Below are 17,604 nucleotides of genomic sequence, written 5' to 3' on the forward strand. Positions count from 1 at the left end.
TCTGCCATGAATATCCTCTACTTCTTAAGGGCTGCACATGAATTTTAGGACAGAAATTCCCATCAGTGGTCGTTCAAACACGGAGAGGCACCACCAGGGCTTTCTGTTCCTGAGGGCTGGGAGGAAAGCATGTTACAGTGCCTGAGGCTATTTGTGTCTGATGTGCTTTCAAAAGAAAAGAAAAAAGCAAGAAAATAAAAAGCCAAATTAGATAAGAGCTGCTTGGCACAGAAGTAGAATACCAAAGAGAAAGTACTGCTTCTGTCCATGCTGGCAACCTTGTTCTGCCTTGCCCTGCTGGCCTTCACTGCTGGGAACGATGAAAATCTGGTGGTGACAGAATAAACTGCTATGCCCCAGAGAACAGTGGAAGCAGCTCTTCGTCCTTGCAGCTCATCCAGCCTCACCACAGGTTCCCTGCTCAAGGACTGCAGACAAGGCCATTTTAATCATTGCATTGTTCCTAACTGTCCTTCTGGAACAGCAACTCTTTTCCAGTTTAGACTAGTTCAGCCTCCTTGCTACCATACAACTAATTAGACACCAAGAAATCCAGCTATGAGCATTTTGCATTATCTCAGACAAGTGAGTATGTGCTTCAATTTGCTTCATAATTTGAAACTGAGATGATGGCAACAAGAAACTATGAAAAAAACTTGAAGTGGCTTATAGCAACATCCTGCAGGTTGCAAGAATTGGCTGATCACAGTTATTGCCTCTTTCACAATACAAGTACTGAATCACTCTCCTACTCTGCCTTTGAAATCCAAAACTAGCAAGCATAAAGCTCAAGCAGCTCCTCCCTAGTTCTCTCTAAGGCCCTTGATCTCACTGATTCCATTCCAAATGGGTCATGTTAATGCTGCTCCTACATGATGATTTTAGCACCTGTCCCCAAAGACTCCTTTTTAAAAGCAATTCAACCAAGACAAAGAAATTTTGTCTTCCTAAATTTATTTTCTTTTTCTTCTTTACGAATCACGAAGGCAACTAGAAATGATTATTCCAAATCTGAGCTCAGAGAAAGCAGTCTTTAGCAAATTATGCCTCACGGTAATTTTATGGTTGTAGGTATGACAGCACACTTCCTCTCAACAGTTTTATTTAAAGTCATCATCATCAATGCCAGGGACAAAGGGCCCTCCCTCTCAGAGCAAGAAACACCTACAGCAGGAGGCAGGTTTGAATCACTTCCCTGGACACTGCAACCCAGGAAGCCCAGTCCAAATATGTGAGGGAACTGCTGAATAGTGAAAACCACTATTGTTCTACTCACCACTGGGAAAAAAGTAAGGCTACATAAATGAGCTACAGACTGCAAGTTTACTCTTAACAGCAAGAAGAAAAGAAGTTCTGGATCATCTGCAAATAATGAGGTTACAGACCAAACTTCACACTGCCTCCAACTGAGTGTCATCCCCCAGAGCAGCTGGGCATGCATGACTGACATTTAATCAGTTTCTGTGGTTTCTCAAAACTGGAGAAGAGTTAATCTTCCATTGTTAAAAGCATCACTACATTCATGACACAGATTCATCCAGCATGTCCACACAGCTGAACAATTATACAAAACCCTGCCTTTGAAGGAAAACTATCTGGACACGCTTCCAACTCCCCAGCATCACAAAGAGAGAAATCCTGCCAGCCAATGCTGGTGTTAAAGACTTCTGGGAGGGTTAAATTGGGGAATGGGTGATTAAAAATCACGCTCAAATTAACCACGTCTAATTGTGAGAGAGACACTCTGGCTAATAAATAATCAGGCAAAAGTGGCTACAGATCATGACCTAAGCCCATGAAGCCTACCTGTTCCATAATCCCCCCCCACACAGAGCTCTCCTGAGAGGATTGCAAAGCCCTAATCAGTGCAAACTGATACACTGGACAGAAATTCCTTTTGGATCATGGATTTTGAATTGTGGTTTTTTTTCTAGAGCGTGCTCTGTATCTTGCAACCCTACCATAAATAGAGATGCTCTCTTTCTTTACCAAGTTTATGTCTTACCAGACATGTTTTTCCATCCTCAGGCAGGCTACAAGCAGACAATTTTACCTGTATGGATGACTCACTAGGTCAGGGGGATGAGTTACACAGGCAATGGCAACACTTTCTGGTATGAGTCAGGAAGGAGAAAATGCTTTACCGTATGGTCTGTAAGAGGAGGCAGCACAATCAGCTTCTCCATGGTGTTCATTACCACCCTCCAGAGCTCTTTCAGCACCCGTTTCAACACTGTCTTTTCACACACAGTCGCAAACAATGTCAGGCTGCAGGGAGAGAGCAAGAACTGAGTAAGTACAGCGAGCACAATATGCAATGAAAGAAAAGGAGCTGCATATGGAAGATTCAGTGCCCTATCCAAAGCAGTTTGTCATAACAATTGCTTTAAGGGTAAAAATCTTCCCTTTTCGTAAAGCAGAGCCTGTGTTCACCCTTGGAGTTCTAGCACTAAAAACACTGGCGAAAATGGATGATTGACATTTCTGACCCAAATAATTTCTATATATTGACCTGGGGATTACAGAAGTTATCGCTTGGTGATAGGTGGTTGGGAATAATATATATAATCCAAGTAAGTGCAGGTACCATTGAACAGGATCCCTTTAAGATGTGTCTGGTTTACAGATTATATAGAAAAAAACTACAAATATAGAATAATTGGTTTTAAGCTTCAAGGGGTTACTCTAATGATTTTTGATGGATACCTAAATTAATACTTCCCAGAGTGCTGTGCAGAAATTCCTGCACAGCTTCTGATAGCTGCTGAAGTATCTAAATCTTTCACCTCTAAAATCACCCCAAAGTATTTCTTGGACAACTCCATATTTTGTTGTGATTGCATTCACCAATCACCTGCCATGTGTTTATCTGCTTTAACACAAAGAGCTTTATCTCCCTAGCTTTTCTTCCTTTTTTATTGTCCAGGCTATGAAAAAGGCCAAGAACTGTTAGAACCTCCTTTGAAACATTTGTTGAACTTCGGGATTTACCAATCACACTGTGAGAGCTACAGAACAGGAACTCTGTGGCCAGCAGCACTCAGACAGCTGACTCTTCTCCATTACGCACCATCTTCTCCCAACCTCCCTTCTTCCCACAGCTGGTTAGACAGTAAATGAACAAAACCAAACAGGGACAAGACTGATGTGGGTGGGATGCAGGAAGCATTAAAAAATACTCTCCTTCTGTAAAGGAGGAAAGAAAATAAACCAGACATGCATTATCATAATCAAATTACTCGCTCCACAGCTGGATGGCAAGCCTGTAGCATACAAAGCTCTCGGTGGTACAAAGGAATCTGGCTTTTCAGGATTCATGACGGCATGCATGGAAGATGATCAAATGAGAAGGCTTCTAGATGTAATGACTGCTGCAGAGTCACTTAGTACACAGTGACCCAAGAGCAAGATGGGATAATCAACACTAAGTGCAACCAACCCCCCTATATTTTAAACTTGTAAAGCTTCACATCTCTTGCAGCATTTATTATGAAAATTGCTGGCCATTCCTTACTAAATTAAGAACTGATGTAAAGCAGCATTAAGTTTAACTACTACAAGGATTAAAAACCATTTCTATTTGCAGTTCAAGACTTGACTTACAAAAATTATGTCCAGTAGCCACATTTAGCTGTCCCTGACCAGCTGAATCATGCTGCATGGTATTAATGCAATGGTTAATTAAAGCAATGGATCAACCTTGGGCACATTCCATGGTTCAGAAGCTTATTTGCTAGTCAGAACAGCAGCAGGTATGACTAGAACACACATTTGACACGACTGTGATACTGAGTAGAATATGTACATAAGCAGTACATAAGCACTGTTTGCAATATGCTTGCAAATTGTCTACAGTAAAATCTCTATAGGACAAAAACCCACAGCTAGAAAATTCAGAATTTCAGTCTTTTTCACTGCTTGATCAGCAGTGTGTTTTGCTGATTGCTATAATTACTGGAGGTAGATGAAGAACTGTGAGTGTGCTTTGGCTCTGAATGAAGGCTAAAGAGCCTATTCATGGCTTGTGAGAGGCAGATAAGGGAAGAAAAGGTATTAATTCATCTTGAAAATTTGGAGACTGAAAATCTCAGTAACAATTCAAGAACAGAGAGCTATTTTCCCCTCTGCCTCATTCTTGTTCCAATCCAATGAACCGTATGTATAGCATATATTTGAACACTCCCTTACTTTCCATCCAGGAAGTCCATCAGTGGTCTCAGGACATTATCTGCATCTTGTGCAACTGTGTTTCTGGCATTAGCAGCAGAATTTGCTGTCCCTTTCACTTGACAGAGGATATCAGACATTTGCTTGACACACTCATCAATCCGAGTCTGAAAGCTGCACAGATAGGAGAGAGGCAAAACCCAAGATTATTAGTGGCAGAAACACAAGGTAAAAAATTTCAAGTTCACTCAGTTTCACCCTCTCCTTTCACAAGACTTGCTGTTCTTTTCCTTACTGTATTTGTTACCAAGGGGCATGCTCTCCAGCTCCTTATGCCCACCACCCACACACCTGTGAACATGAGACATGAGCACATTTGAGAGGAGTTTGTTCATTCATCTTGCAGCAAGAAATGATCCTTTCCTGACTTCAAGAAATGCTGTTAGTCTTAGCTCAAAGCACTCTGCTCTACCCTTTGCTTTCTCCACCACAGAGACTGGGATATCACACAAAGCAATGACACAATGCATGCCCCACTCTAAGCACCCAGGAGCCCATCAGCAGAAATCCAGTTATGACCCATCATAGGCTAATTCTTTAAAATAATGGAGACAGCCTGAAGGCAGGCACCAGCTTAAACCAGTTCACTGCCATACAGTCCACACCAAGTCTCAAACTGGGATGTGGGGCTCAGCTGCAAAGTGCAGTGTCCCTGTAACGAAGTGACACACAAGGCATTAAAGCACAATTACTTTTCCACCTCTTCCTGCTAAGAGGCGGTTCAAAATTAAATAATGCAGTGATTAAAAATTATGAACAGATCAGCAGAGCTGACAACAAATCAATTCAGCAAATAAAGGAAAATGCTTTGACATTTAAAAGAACAGTTACTAACAATAGGCACTACAAGTGACATTTAACTATCCATTAATGGCACAGAGGTTTGAAAACAGGAAGAGAAGCCAGTGTTAGGAGCTAGGGTAAAGATTTAAAAGCAGGTACAAAAGTTTGGAAGTCAGCTTTACAGCTGCAAAAAGGCCCTGAACTTCTGATGTGCGAGCCACTGGGGACACCTGTGGGTTGGGTGTGAGTGTGCAACTTCTCTGCCCCATGGCTCTCATCCTCTTTCTCCACCTGGTCACCTTTCCTGCTCTGCCAGCCTCATGGCCCCTCTTCCTCAATTCTAGCCTGCCTCTCACTGGAAAAATTCCAGAGCTGTCTCCCACCTGCCCTGTTTCTAGCAGAAAGAGTCCTGCAGCAGTCAGTTGTGGCTGCAATGTCAGTTTAACCAGAGACCTAAGCCACATCAAGTAAAAGAGCATAAAAAATTTCCTGTGCCATTAACAGTCCCTGTTCTGCCACAGACCAATCCCACCCCACAGTTCTCCCATCACTACATCAATTGCAGGACCATGCTTCAAGATGCTTTAAACCCCCCAGTCAGGGATGGAAAATAACAATGCCTTCATAGATAAAAAGTAATACAAGCCAAAATGGTTACCTATTTTATGAAAAATAATAGATCAGTTACTGTGGCAACAGGTTCACCTGAAAGTGAAGCTTGTGTAGATGTACAGCCAACAGGAACCCTTGGCAGCAGCAAGCTAAAAAACACTTCACCTATGCTGTCAGACAGGGCCTGCTGCTCCTTAATTCCTCCAGGAATTCCTTCCTTCTCTCCTACAGCCTCCAAGAACAAAACATCAGTTAGCCTTGCATGAAGGATAAACCCTTCCAAGACTCCTCTCAAAGTAGAAAATGCTTCTGTGTCCGGACAAAATCCTCTCTCAGCACAAAGGTGGTGAGTCTCTCAGGACATGTGCTGCCTTCTCAGCAAATGCAATTATCTCACATAGATGAAGAAGAGTTAAGATCTGCACTGTCAGGTGTGCGCAGTGTTGAAGGAGCAACTGTTTACAGACTCAGCACAGAATCTTTTGGATATCGGTCTTATCTCCCCAGTTTATATCCTTTAGGACATCATGCTTATATAGTACACTGCAGCTCTGCTTTTCACTCTCTGAGACTGTTAAGGAATAAATGAAGCACCTGAACCATCTGACTGCCTAAATCTCTGGCTGGGTCATCTCTCTAAAACACTCCCCAGTATGTATGCTGATACTGGATAATCTCTTTAATCATATTTGCAAATGCTAAGATTGTCCCCTAATTGTTTTGTAGCAGTGACACCATGGAGAAAATACTCAGATTAAAAAAAAATTCACCTCCCTAATCATTATTTCTCAGTCACCCTTCATCTAATTATGAACTTCATTGATTCCATTCAGTTACAGTCTGAGTCTTTCCATTTCTTGCTGTAGCATCTATTACTGGCAATAGGAACAGCTCACTTATCTCCCTGTTTAGCTTTGTGTGTTGAAATCCAGTCATTGACAAATCCCACCATGATTTTTTAGCCATAAGAACTGCGTAAGTCAACCCTGGGAGGCCAACTTGGTACAATTTGCTCTGCCTTAACCATGTTCAAGCTACACTACGGCTCATGCCTGCACTAATCCTGTTATGCAGCACAACATGAAATGAATGGGGTTTGTAGTGACAAGTGGTTGTTTTCGAAGAACATTCAAGAGTTCTGTATTTTTAGATTTCGCTTAATTGACATCCTTTATAGTTCACTACAGAAGTCTTATAAAGTTAAGCACGTTTTTATCCTCAGGTAAATGGTAACATGATTTCCACGTCAACATGCAAAACCTAATTGCCATCAATTACTTCAGCAATACTTTAAAGAGCTCCTTGAAACACTAGGTAACATTTGCAGCAGTATTAGAACAAGTCAATCTCAAATTCCAAACCTGTTTCCTTCTTATTCCAGTATTCATTTAACAATCAGAAATCAGTCAGCTGTTTCATATATTTAGAGCACAATGTTTAAACAAGAATGTTGCTTCATAAACACTAAGCTGGAAACAGCTTTGCGAGCAGTAAAGGAGCAGGCAATTCTGTTACTGACAAGCACTACTTACTGAAAAAAAAAAATCACTCTGTGTAATTCAAATACATTTCACAGTTGAGGGATCTCCATGTTACATTTCCAAGCAGAGAAATACAGAAGAGAAAAATGTTAATATTAAAAATGTTTCTCACTTCCCTAGATGGTCTCTGTATTTGAAAGGCCATGAATTAAGGACAAAAAGAAAAATATAATGCAGTTCACAGGAGTTTCTTTTCTTTCTTAACCTGACTGAATGAGGTTAGACAAAAGAAAGGAATGCACCAAGGACAAGGACCTTGTAATACTCACCTGTTACCAAACACTGCACTGAGCTCATCCAAAACATTGTTCAGCTTCACCTGGAGCTCTTTGAGATGGTCACTTGCTTCTGCATCCAACTGTGGATGAAAAAAAAAGCATTTAGTTTGAATCCAGAGGGCAGTCTACTGTCCTTTGCAGTGCTTCTCTTCACTGTTGAGGCTACACTTAATAAGCAGGTGAACTATGCCCACTGGACCCTGCCAGGTAGGATGCTCTCCTCCACTGCCTGCTGCTGCTGCTACAGAAGCTGTGAAATCATCAACAGGTACTTGCTTAAAAAGCAGCAAGTAATTTCCCCAGGCTCCTATCCCTTTCAATATTGTTCCCGATGTTTGTAAAGTTGAGCAAGAAAGGGAATGTGAACTCCCTGTGGCCAAGAGTGTATCTAGGCTGAGAATCCATCAAGTAGTGGGCATTACCCTGGGCTCACAGGTAATTTCACCCCTCTGAGTCTAGAAGGACACAGGGCTTTTCAGACTGGTTGTTACTACTCATGCATTTCTCCGTGCACGATCTTGAATGAAGCTGTTTTGCCTTTCACCCTGCTGTCAAATACTCCAGCTGAAGATTGACCCAGACACTGCTCTCAGAAGGTTGGGCCCCAGCTATTTTGAAAATCCGGCCACAGTATCATGGCAGGAGCTGTTTCGATCTTTTGTGGATCATTTTTGGAAAGTAAAATCTCAGCTACTGGTATTGAGCAAATGTAGCTCTACTCTCACATGGAACCAGACAGCTTTTTGTATGCAAGTGTTCAGAGGAAAACAAAAAACAAGTGCCCCAAGCACTACATGAATGCTGCTGACACCTTGGCAAGTTCTGCAAGAAAGTGCTTCCTCCATTCTTATCAGTCCAAATCCACCTGTTTTAAATGGAACATGATTTATACTGTCTTGTATTCCAGATGCAGCCACCCCTCCAGCCTCAAAAAAGCCACTTCTGAGCAGCATACCTGTGTGTACACATAGCAGCACTGAATGAATGCTTTCAGATCATTTGCTCATAAAAAGTAACTTGTAGAACAGATTTGCCTGTGTATGCAGGCAGACAAGATGTTTGTAAAACAAAAAGCTTCCTCTAAGGCAGAGCATCTATTTAGGAATGCAGTGAGCCAGGTACCAGTACAGTGGTTAAAAATCAGTTCAGATTTTTATGGTATATCCATCTATACAGGATTTGAACACGACAGGAGCCCCCACTTCTAAAATCAGTGCTGAAGCCCTCTTCATATTCCTTCAGCATCTGGCAGAGAAAGCCAAGCCTTAGGGGATTTGGAATCTGATCCGTTCATTTTCCTGTTGTAAGCTGGCATGGAAAATTGACTCTATTACACATTTGAACCTGTGCTAATGAAACTTCTGGATCAGAATTTTAAAAGTAATTAAAGTAAGAACCAACAACCAAGCAAATGATGATTACTTAGGCCTTGTAACTTTAAGCATTGCTGCCTCCGATTATTTTTCCCTTATTAAAGTAAATTTCTTTTCCTATTATCTTTACAACACCTCTTGCTCTATGACAGCAGAAGGAAGCTAATGTCATGCCAATCAGCATTCATTCTACCTACAAGCCAAGCGTATAGGTAACAAAATAAAAACAGCATTTGGTGTTGGTGGTTTCTCTTGCCCCTATACTAATCCTTCCCTCCTACTGCGTAAAGGCACAATGAGTCACAAGCTGTCTGATTTGCTCTCTACAATTAATGGTACTGAATTGCCCTCTGATTTCAGTCATTTCTGACAGATTTGAGGTAGGACCAGTTCATGACTCATGAAAACATTCCAACTAACTTCTTTTCCAGTCAGGAAAAAAAAAAAAGACAGAAGAATTTCGCACAAGACAATTATTCTTTACAATTTACTTCTACTTCTTTGTAAGTTATCAGATGCACAGTCTAGAGGATATTTGAGGTCAGGAGCAACAACTTGTTGGCCTGGTTCATGAATGATGCAACCAGTGATTTATTTTACTGTGAGGTGGCCTGGAGAGCTCACTGGTTACCTCTAAGCTTTCCCTCACTGCTGTATTTTACTGCGAACTGATCTTCCTCATAGCAGACGCACTGCTGTCCCACTACTGCAAGAAGAGACAGCTGGAACAATGCTTTGCCAGGGGGATGAGCTCCATTATCTGTGGTAAGGAACTCTCACTCCTCCAGAACATCAGCTCACAACTCTCTAGATACAACTGGCAAGACAGCTGCCCAGGCTTAACTTTGAGGTGCCCAGCCTCATCCTCAGGAAGCCAAACCCTGGTGGTAAGCATTCTGGTTCAGCATCCCCAAAGCCCCTTGTCACACTAGAAAAGCTGTTGTTTTCTGAGCAACTGCTATGAGGGAAGAAGGACTCCACATAACACATTACTGATGGTTAATACTTAGGTATTGGCCTGCTCTGGCTCGAAAGCAAGTTTTGGGGAATTACCTGAGTGTGATTTAAGTTCATTAGGAAGGTGCTGGTAGGTGTGTACTGCCATTTCCCACGCATAAATCACATGCCAGTAACAGAGTACTGCAGCATCTGGTATTAACTGCAAATGTGGCCAGTGTGGTGAAGCACTGATAAGAGTGCTCAAATGAACCCACAACGGTGTTGCTGTTGCTGCTCACTCAATGAATTTTAAGCGTATCAGCTATCACTGATAGCAGGAAATGCTACTTGGACTGCACGATAAATTTGGCTGGTATAGCAGAAAACAGGATTAGACAGCTGGGTCACTGCCACATGTCACATCCACACCATTTCTCTCAGCAGGCTTATGATCTCCATTCTGTGGGTGTATCAGAGATAATTCAGAGGAAGAATGAAAAGTTCTCTGTGCAAAACATGGGACAGTGAAGTGGCTTCTGATCTCTGAGCAAATGTTCCAATTCCAGAGGAAATAATGGCTGGCACAGACACAGTTCTGTGTCTGAGGCTTAATGTGTGATGCTGAAAACTGAGGTGCAAAGAGGGAAAGCTAATCCCATATTTAAATTTCAGGGGAGAAATCAAGTCTCTGTTAATTTTCTGAAAATATTTGGGACTTGGCATTTGAAAGAATCTCAGCCTCAAAGTCTCATCTAGGGGTTCCATTTAGGGCTGGAACCTCAAATTCTCTGCTAATCTGAATGGTGGCATTTATACAGAAGTGCTATTAACTTGAATTTAGGATGATCTTCTCCTCCTTTCCTCATGCATGAAACAGAACCCCCGACTCCAAGAATCCAAGTTTTCCAAGAGACTTAATTAGTTCTTCTTTGGTTTCCACACACAGTGGTGAAGCATGAGTGGCCAGAACTGGAAGGCTTTTCTGTAGGTGGTGTAGGTGGAGAGACATGACTCTTGCCTTCTAGAAAGCTCAAGATGTTAACCAATTCACACCTAAAAGGCAGAGACACTGTGAAATCATCAGGTCTGATCTGGCATATCAGTAGCTAAAGAATTATGCCCTGATACTATATTTTAGCTTTATGAAAGTTATGGAGTTCATCTGACTCTAGTTTGAAGCTGCTGGCTTTTGTTGTGCCTCCCTCTACCAGCCCCTGGGAGCTCAGCAGATCCAACCCCCCTTTAAGGACTCACTTGCACTGAATTTTCGGGCATCTCCCCACTTTCCTACAGGATTCAAGAGTAAGGAACATGGAGCACTGAATCCAAACAATAGCTGCCAACTTCCCAAATACTAGGGTGGCCTTAGCTCCGGCATGTGGGATGCTAAAGAGCAGCAAACAGTAGATACCACAAATCCTTTGAGAACATTCCTATTTAAGTCTTGGCTGTTTCTAAGCTGTCCTGCAATTTGTTATTCAGGTGGCTAACTTAGGATTTAAAATGTGGGCTAACCCTGGCTAAGCATTAAGAGGAGAGTTTCCTGAAGCTTTAATTGTGCAGATTAGCTTGAAACCGAAGGCATGAAAATTGTATGATGACAATACGCTGCTACTCAGCAGCTAATTCCTTGGGTTCCCTAGGCAGTGCTCGTCTTTGGTACTCACCTCACATGCTTCCCTTGGGGAAAAAAGGTATAGAAATGTTTTAAACTACTCTTCCACACTACATCTAGATTCCAGAAGTGTGCAATGCAGTATAGCACCTTTTAATTTCACTCCCATGAGTTCATTACTCGTGAAAAGCTAAGCAAAATAATGGATTGCAGGCTGAAGTCTGCTGGAAAACCACAGAGGTGGGTAGAAAATACAAGTCATGTTTGGTTTTATTAGGAAAAGTAATGAATGAACAAATAGGGCTAAATTCAGGCAAACACTAGCACTGAATGTGTGTAGTTCACCCTAGCAGAGAGCTAAATTATAATCTCCATTCTGCTGGTGTAATGGAGATGATTCAGAGGAATCAAATGTTTCAAAAGGTATTCATGTACCCAGTTTTTATCCAGGACTCACCCCCCCATTTCACTGTTCATTATACTTTTAATGCTATCTGCCACTTCATAAACACTGCCCTTCCAAAACATGCTTTAGGGATGTCTGAGAATACGCCTGGGTCATGATGAAGCTGTTTTGATCCCATGAGATCAATACAGCTTAGAAGGGAAATAAAAGTATTAATTATATTCCTAAAAATTATTTAAGGTATTTTTCTCTGCGTATGCATGTGTGTTTATGTATTTGTGTGTATATATATGTTTGCCCTGAGTTCTCAAGCACAGACCCAAGGGAATCCCTCCAGAGCTCTCTAAAGCTCATTGTTTCTAACTAGTAATATTCAGAGACCACATGATGTTGACACATTAAACTCAGAGATGCTGGGCAATTTTTGCCCTGTTTTGAGTACTACAGTTCAGAAAATAATACGAAAAGTGAGGGGAAAAGACACCATAACTCACTGGGGGCAGTGGGTGGAGGAGAAAGTAAAGAAAGGCACTATATCCAGGAGCCCAATCTCAATAAATAGTACTGGGCAAGCACTTCTGCTCCATGTTATGCCACTATACTGCAGGGTGACCACAGGTGAGCCCTGTCCGTTCATTTCCCTTGCTGCAAAAGGGAATAAATGACCTGGATTTCCCTAGGGATGTGCTCTGGACCCACTGGCAAAGACCACCAGGTAGCAGCAGTATTTCAGAGCTTTCCAGAGCTGTGCAGTGCTACAGCTACAGCTGTAGATGGAGATGGATCTGGGAATCAGAAGCAGATGAAGCCACAAGCACACATTAACTGAAACCAGTCCCTGAGGTCTGGCTGCATATATGCCACAAGTAACAATGCCACAGGAACAATGGAATATTTGGTACCTGGCTCTCAAAAACACCTTTAAGAACACAAGAAGTTGAACAGTTCAAGACCAGGGCATACCACTGTGCTAGTTTCTTACATTCCCAAGGAGGCAGTTCCTTTGTCGATAGTCAGGATAATGCTTACTTTTGTGCAAGCTTCCGTGTCATGTATAGATGAATATAGAACAAATCTGCCACAGAAAGTAAGAACTGTCCCTCCCAAAGGAGGATAAACCCCACAGATGCATTTCCAGGAAGTTCTATTTTCAAAGCTGTTGTCTCACCTATTTGTTACTCAATAGTCAGGTTTGATCTGCAGCAGAAAGACTACTCAAACTAGGACAAGACCTTGTTTACTCTAGCAAAACAGGGAACCTGGCAGGTTTCGAGTCAAGAAGCAATGTACTACACAGTCACCAAGTGGGAAACCCCTGGGGACAGCAGATAATGCAAGCACCTAACACAACACTTATTTCTGGTGATCAGTGGCAGCCCTATGAAGTGCAGTAAGGAGCATTTGAAAAGAAAATGAAAAAAAAATCACTTCCAAAAACCAGCTTCCTAGTGTGCTTGTCACACTTCTTCCTGTGTGTTTTACTACTCACTGCCTGGGTTTCTCTCCCCTTTCAGTCTTTTGTTTCCACAGTACAGGGGAAATAGTGGGTTCATTACCCCATTTTTACCTTAGTTACACCTCCCGTGGAAGGTTTTAAAGGGCAAAATGCAGAGAAGAGATCTAGGCTAGGGAAAGTAGCCAACAACCTCAAGAAACACCTTTTTTCTCCACTTATTTCAGTATCAGGGGATATTTTCAATTTGAAACATAGGGAAACCCTACTTAATAGCTACCACTATGGAAAACAGTAGCAAATTGATTCCTTAAGGGAAATGAAATGCACAGGCATTAAAGTTTTATACGCCACTTCACAAACATTTCATCACAAGTTTATTTTTTCCCAAAAATGAGCATTTAGCTACTGCTGCTATTACAGCAGAAAGCATATAATGCTAGTTCTTGATGCAGGGCTCAGAAACTAGGATTACTGAGGTGACATGCGAAAGAATGACAGCAGTTTTCCTTGCCTCATGGGGCAAATCTATTTGTCAAGATTTCTGTCACTTCATAGAGTTCTGCCACTGAGCAAAAGCAAGATTTAGAAAAGCAATACAGGCAAAAACTGAGCTGTCCATCAGCAAAGCTGACTTTCCTCTTGGCATACAGGTCATAGCACAGGTTCTATCACAACACAACCAAAGAAAATGCACTTGAAAATAATTTTTTCCTAACATCAGCATCATCAGGCTTTTCTTCATCTTCCTGAATCTTGAAAAGCAATGAAAAAAGAAGAGAAAAAAAAAAAAAAGAAGATACATATATTACATCAGAACAGACAAAGTGATCTGGAGGAGTAAAACATTATTTCTGTAAAAATTACCATCTCATAACAAATGGACACATCTTAATATCCCTCGAAACATGACTAGAGAACTCATTTGCATGTCTGTAATCTATTAGATATTGGACATTTCATGCTAAAGGCACTGCTCCACATTTATATGCCATATAAAATGATTCAATGTCCACAGCTCTGAGAACTCCACCAGCCATGCCCACATGAGCACAACAGGCAATCCTTCCTTTACTTTCCTATGCTATTCTGTGCTCCAAAACATTTCCTCCTGCTTTTTATGAGAGATTTATCTGGGAAGCCTTCAGTCATGGCTGTCTCCTCCCACTTACAGTGCCAGGTGTCACAAGGCTCTCCTCATGACTGCAGTCTTCAAGAACCAGTATGATGCAAACAACCCAGTAACAACAGTGCAGGAGGAATGAGGAATAACACTCATTCTCTGAGCTCTCTTACCTCTTTACCACCCATAGCTTCAAACATCTTCTCCAGCTGCACCCGCAGTTGTTGGATGTTGTTCATCAGGATGCAGGGCTGAAGGGACAAAAGCAGGTTATTGTTACTGCTCAGGATGCCAACACATTGTCACCAGTGGGAGACCTTGCATCTCAACACCCTTCCCAAGCACCACCAGATTCGAGAGTTACAAAGGAGGCAGAGAATGTACATATTTCAGCATTCAAACATTAAAAAAGGTCAGTTTTTCTCCAGCTTGAAATGGTATGGTCAGTTGCCAGTTCCAGAACACCCAGATGAGCAGATCTCTCTAAGTACCAGATCTACAGAGTAATCTGGACCCACTCTTATTATTTTAAATCACACAACACAGGCAGTGTGGAAGTTAATTTCAAGGGGACCTGGTAGCATATCATCTGCATATCATCCTCAGGACCTATTCTTATTTTAGGTCCAATCCAGAATTCAAACTGCAAAAGCATACAAATGATGATAAAAACAATACTGACAACATTTACATCATCACCACGGTCAGGTGCAATGTGAGACTGGTTTCATCAGGACAAATATGTGATTCTTTGAGGGAAAAGAGAAGCTCAGCGTAACTCACCAGTTTCTCCTTGGAACAGTAGGACTCAAAGCTCTTGGAGAGTATGTCAGCATACTGCATCAGCACTTTACCAATAGTCTGTGAAGACAAGATGTGAGCACTGTTACTTCCTCTGTTACTGTCCTCTACCACTGCAGGAGAACTCCAGGAAACAGAACAAAAATAATCATACTGTTTTACACCCTATTAAGAAAAGATAAATATCTGGATGCTGAGGGTATTACCTTAGCAAACCTCCTATTGTAGTGAGCAACAATGACAGGGTCTGGGCACTCCAGCTTCTTAATGATCTCAAAGCTCTGGTTGAGCTGGGTGAACACATCCACCACTGAGCAAGAGAACAGAGCGTGCTCCGATGTTTGCTGGAACTAAAACAGAAGTACAAAGAGTCACTGTCAAATGGAAAGATCTGAAATATAGCCACATTGCATGGGTGTTTCCATCATCTGTCGCGTTGAAGGCAGGGTAACTTTACCAAAACCTACATCTTCCTCAGAATTAGTCAAAAACTCTTCAAAAGCCCTAGAGGAGCTAAATAGCCTTTTTTGGTTGGATTATAAATTTACTGTCCTTCACTAACTATGATCGTGACAAGCACCAGGGAAATGTACCATGATGTTGAGATCCTTAATGCAGTGCATGGTTTGCCTGTCAGCTAATGAGGAAAGAAGGAGAGAGTAAAGAGCTATTTTAATTTCTTTTTAGATTTAGCTGTTAAAGAGAATGTTTGCATGAGTATCACAGTCTACAGTGCCAACAGTCACTGAATAACAGGAAAGCTCTTCCCTCCATTGGCAATACTCAGCAAATTAAGAGTAAGATTGGTCTCTCACTGGATTAAGGTCACATTCTCACTGCATGACTAAGTACATGCAAAGTGCCTCAATTTTCAATTTCAATTACTACTCCCAAACAGAGACAGCTGAGAGAGCACCAAGCCACTGGCCGACAGATTAACAGCAGCAAAACATACAAAAATGAATGATATGCACCTTGCTGTTAAAAAGTTCTCTGTGACCTATAAAGTACTAAAATAAACGAGTTTCCCAAGTGTTTAGCAAGCAAGAAGGACCACATCCTCCATTTGTATGACAGCTGAATTTATAGTGTTTTATTTGGTTCTGTGCACTGAATGATGCAGCACCAAGCTGTGCATTCAGAGTGGCCTACATACCCCATCTTTCTTATCTCTCTCCAGAGCACCATGCAGGAAATCTAAGGAAACATCTTCATTTTCATCCAGCCACTGCATCACAAACTGCTCAAACCACCTGCAGGGGAGGAAAGACAGCAAGTTACAGCAGGAAGAGGAGCACCCTAACCCCAGCAAGCCTTGTGAAAGCTGTCAGATGTCTGAATGCTGCTGTCTGTGTGCGCAGTCAAAGTTCCCAAATATACTTGCACCTGTACATAAGCTACAGGTGCACAGGGCCTGTACCATCACCTGGGCTGGTTCTGAGCTGTTCTTGTCCCTCTTCCTGTCTTTTCTCTTCTTGGTACCTTCCCCTTTCCCCGCCCTTGAGAGCCACCTTGAACTTTGCTTCACCTCAAAGCACTTTGTAGTTTCTTTCCCTTCCATCTGCGTGCCAGAGAGCACAAGGGAGGCCTCCACACCCACAGGCACCTGTCCTGCCGCTCAGCTGGGTGTACCAAATAGGCAGTGTGAGAATAGGCAAGCTGAGAAGCAGCTTCAGTGATGGGATCTGACAGCTGGTCCCTCTGTCCTCTTCTGTGAGGGACACACACAGTACAAAAGGGGGGGTGGTGTTTTCACCGCCTGTGTTTAATCAATAACATAGCACTTACAGCCTTATTTAAATGTCTGTCTAGGCTTTGTTGCATGCAAGTGCCAACACAGCACAGCTGAAGCAAATCTTAATTTCAAATATTACTAAACAGCATTCACAAACAAGAGAAAGAAGTGTCCATGTGTAATTTAGTCCATACAAAAGATTATTATATGAGCAGTACAGAGTACAGCTTTCTCTACACAGGCAGCTGTGTTCATAGAGATTGTGCTAATTGTGGGCTGAGTTTGCAAAGAACATGAAAGCATGTGCCAGACATGAGAGGGAGATCAAGAGCAAATTCACAGGCAGAGCATACTAGATAGCCTTAAATAATCTCTACACTTTGAAATATAAAGCACATCAGTGCTAATATTGGAAACTGTAACTGACACAGTGTTAAAATGCCAAAAGCAACCTGTCCATGCAGCCCTATTTATTATAGACAGCAGCAGTGGAACACTGTCACAGACATATGGACTTCCTGTATTCTAGAAGAATTCCTTTTGAATGGCACTTCAGGCTCCTAAAAGTCAGCATATGTTGAAGTCTGCTGCAAGTTTCTCAAGCTTTCAACGTTTTCTTTTAAGCTGCAATAGTGTATTTTAAACAGCTCAAGCCTTAGAAAGGAACTCAGGCAGTTAACAGGGAAGCAACTATACATCTTCCACCTGTTTCACAGTT

General features: G+C 41.9%; 1 protein-coding gene across 14 annotated transcripts in view; it reads right to left on the minus strand.

Annotated features, from left to right (window-relative positions):
• Positions 1 to 17,604, minus strand: part of UNC13B (unc-13 homolog B) — a 213,406-nt gene that overhangs the window by 19,922 nt on the left and 175,880 nt on the right. For all 14 annotated transcript variants that reach the window (XM_048290580.1, XM_048290582.1, XM_048290583.1 and 11 more), the window contains 7 exons: positions 16,308 to 16,404; positions 15,358 to 15,501; positions 15,134 to 15,211; positions 14,524 to 14,601; positions 7,433 to 7,521; positions 4,189 to 4,341; positions 2,145 to 2,268 (listed from right to left, as the gene is read on the minus strand). In XM_048290580.1, coding sequence (XP_048146537.1) covers positions 2,145 to 2,268; positions 4,189 to 4,341; positions 7,433 to 7,521; positions 14,524 to 14,601; positions 15,134 to 15,211; positions 15,358 to 15,501; positions 16,308 to 16,404 — 763 coding nt within the window. The remainder of the gene's footprint in view (positions 1 to 2,144; positions 2,269 to 4,188; positions 4,342 to 7,432; positions 7,522 to 14,523; positions 14,602 to 15,133; positions 15,212 to 15,357; positions 15,502 to 16,307; positions 16,405 to 17,604) is intronic.

Source organism: Corvus hawaiiensis, chromosome Z, assembly GCF_020740725.1.
Source record: "Corvus hawaiiensis isolate bCorHaw1 chromosome Z, bCorHaw1.pri.cur, whole genome shotgun sequence".
In the NCBI taxonomy this organism is placed as follows: Eukaryota; Metazoa; Chordata; class Aves; order Passeriformes; family Corvidae; genus Corvus; species Corvus hawaiiensis.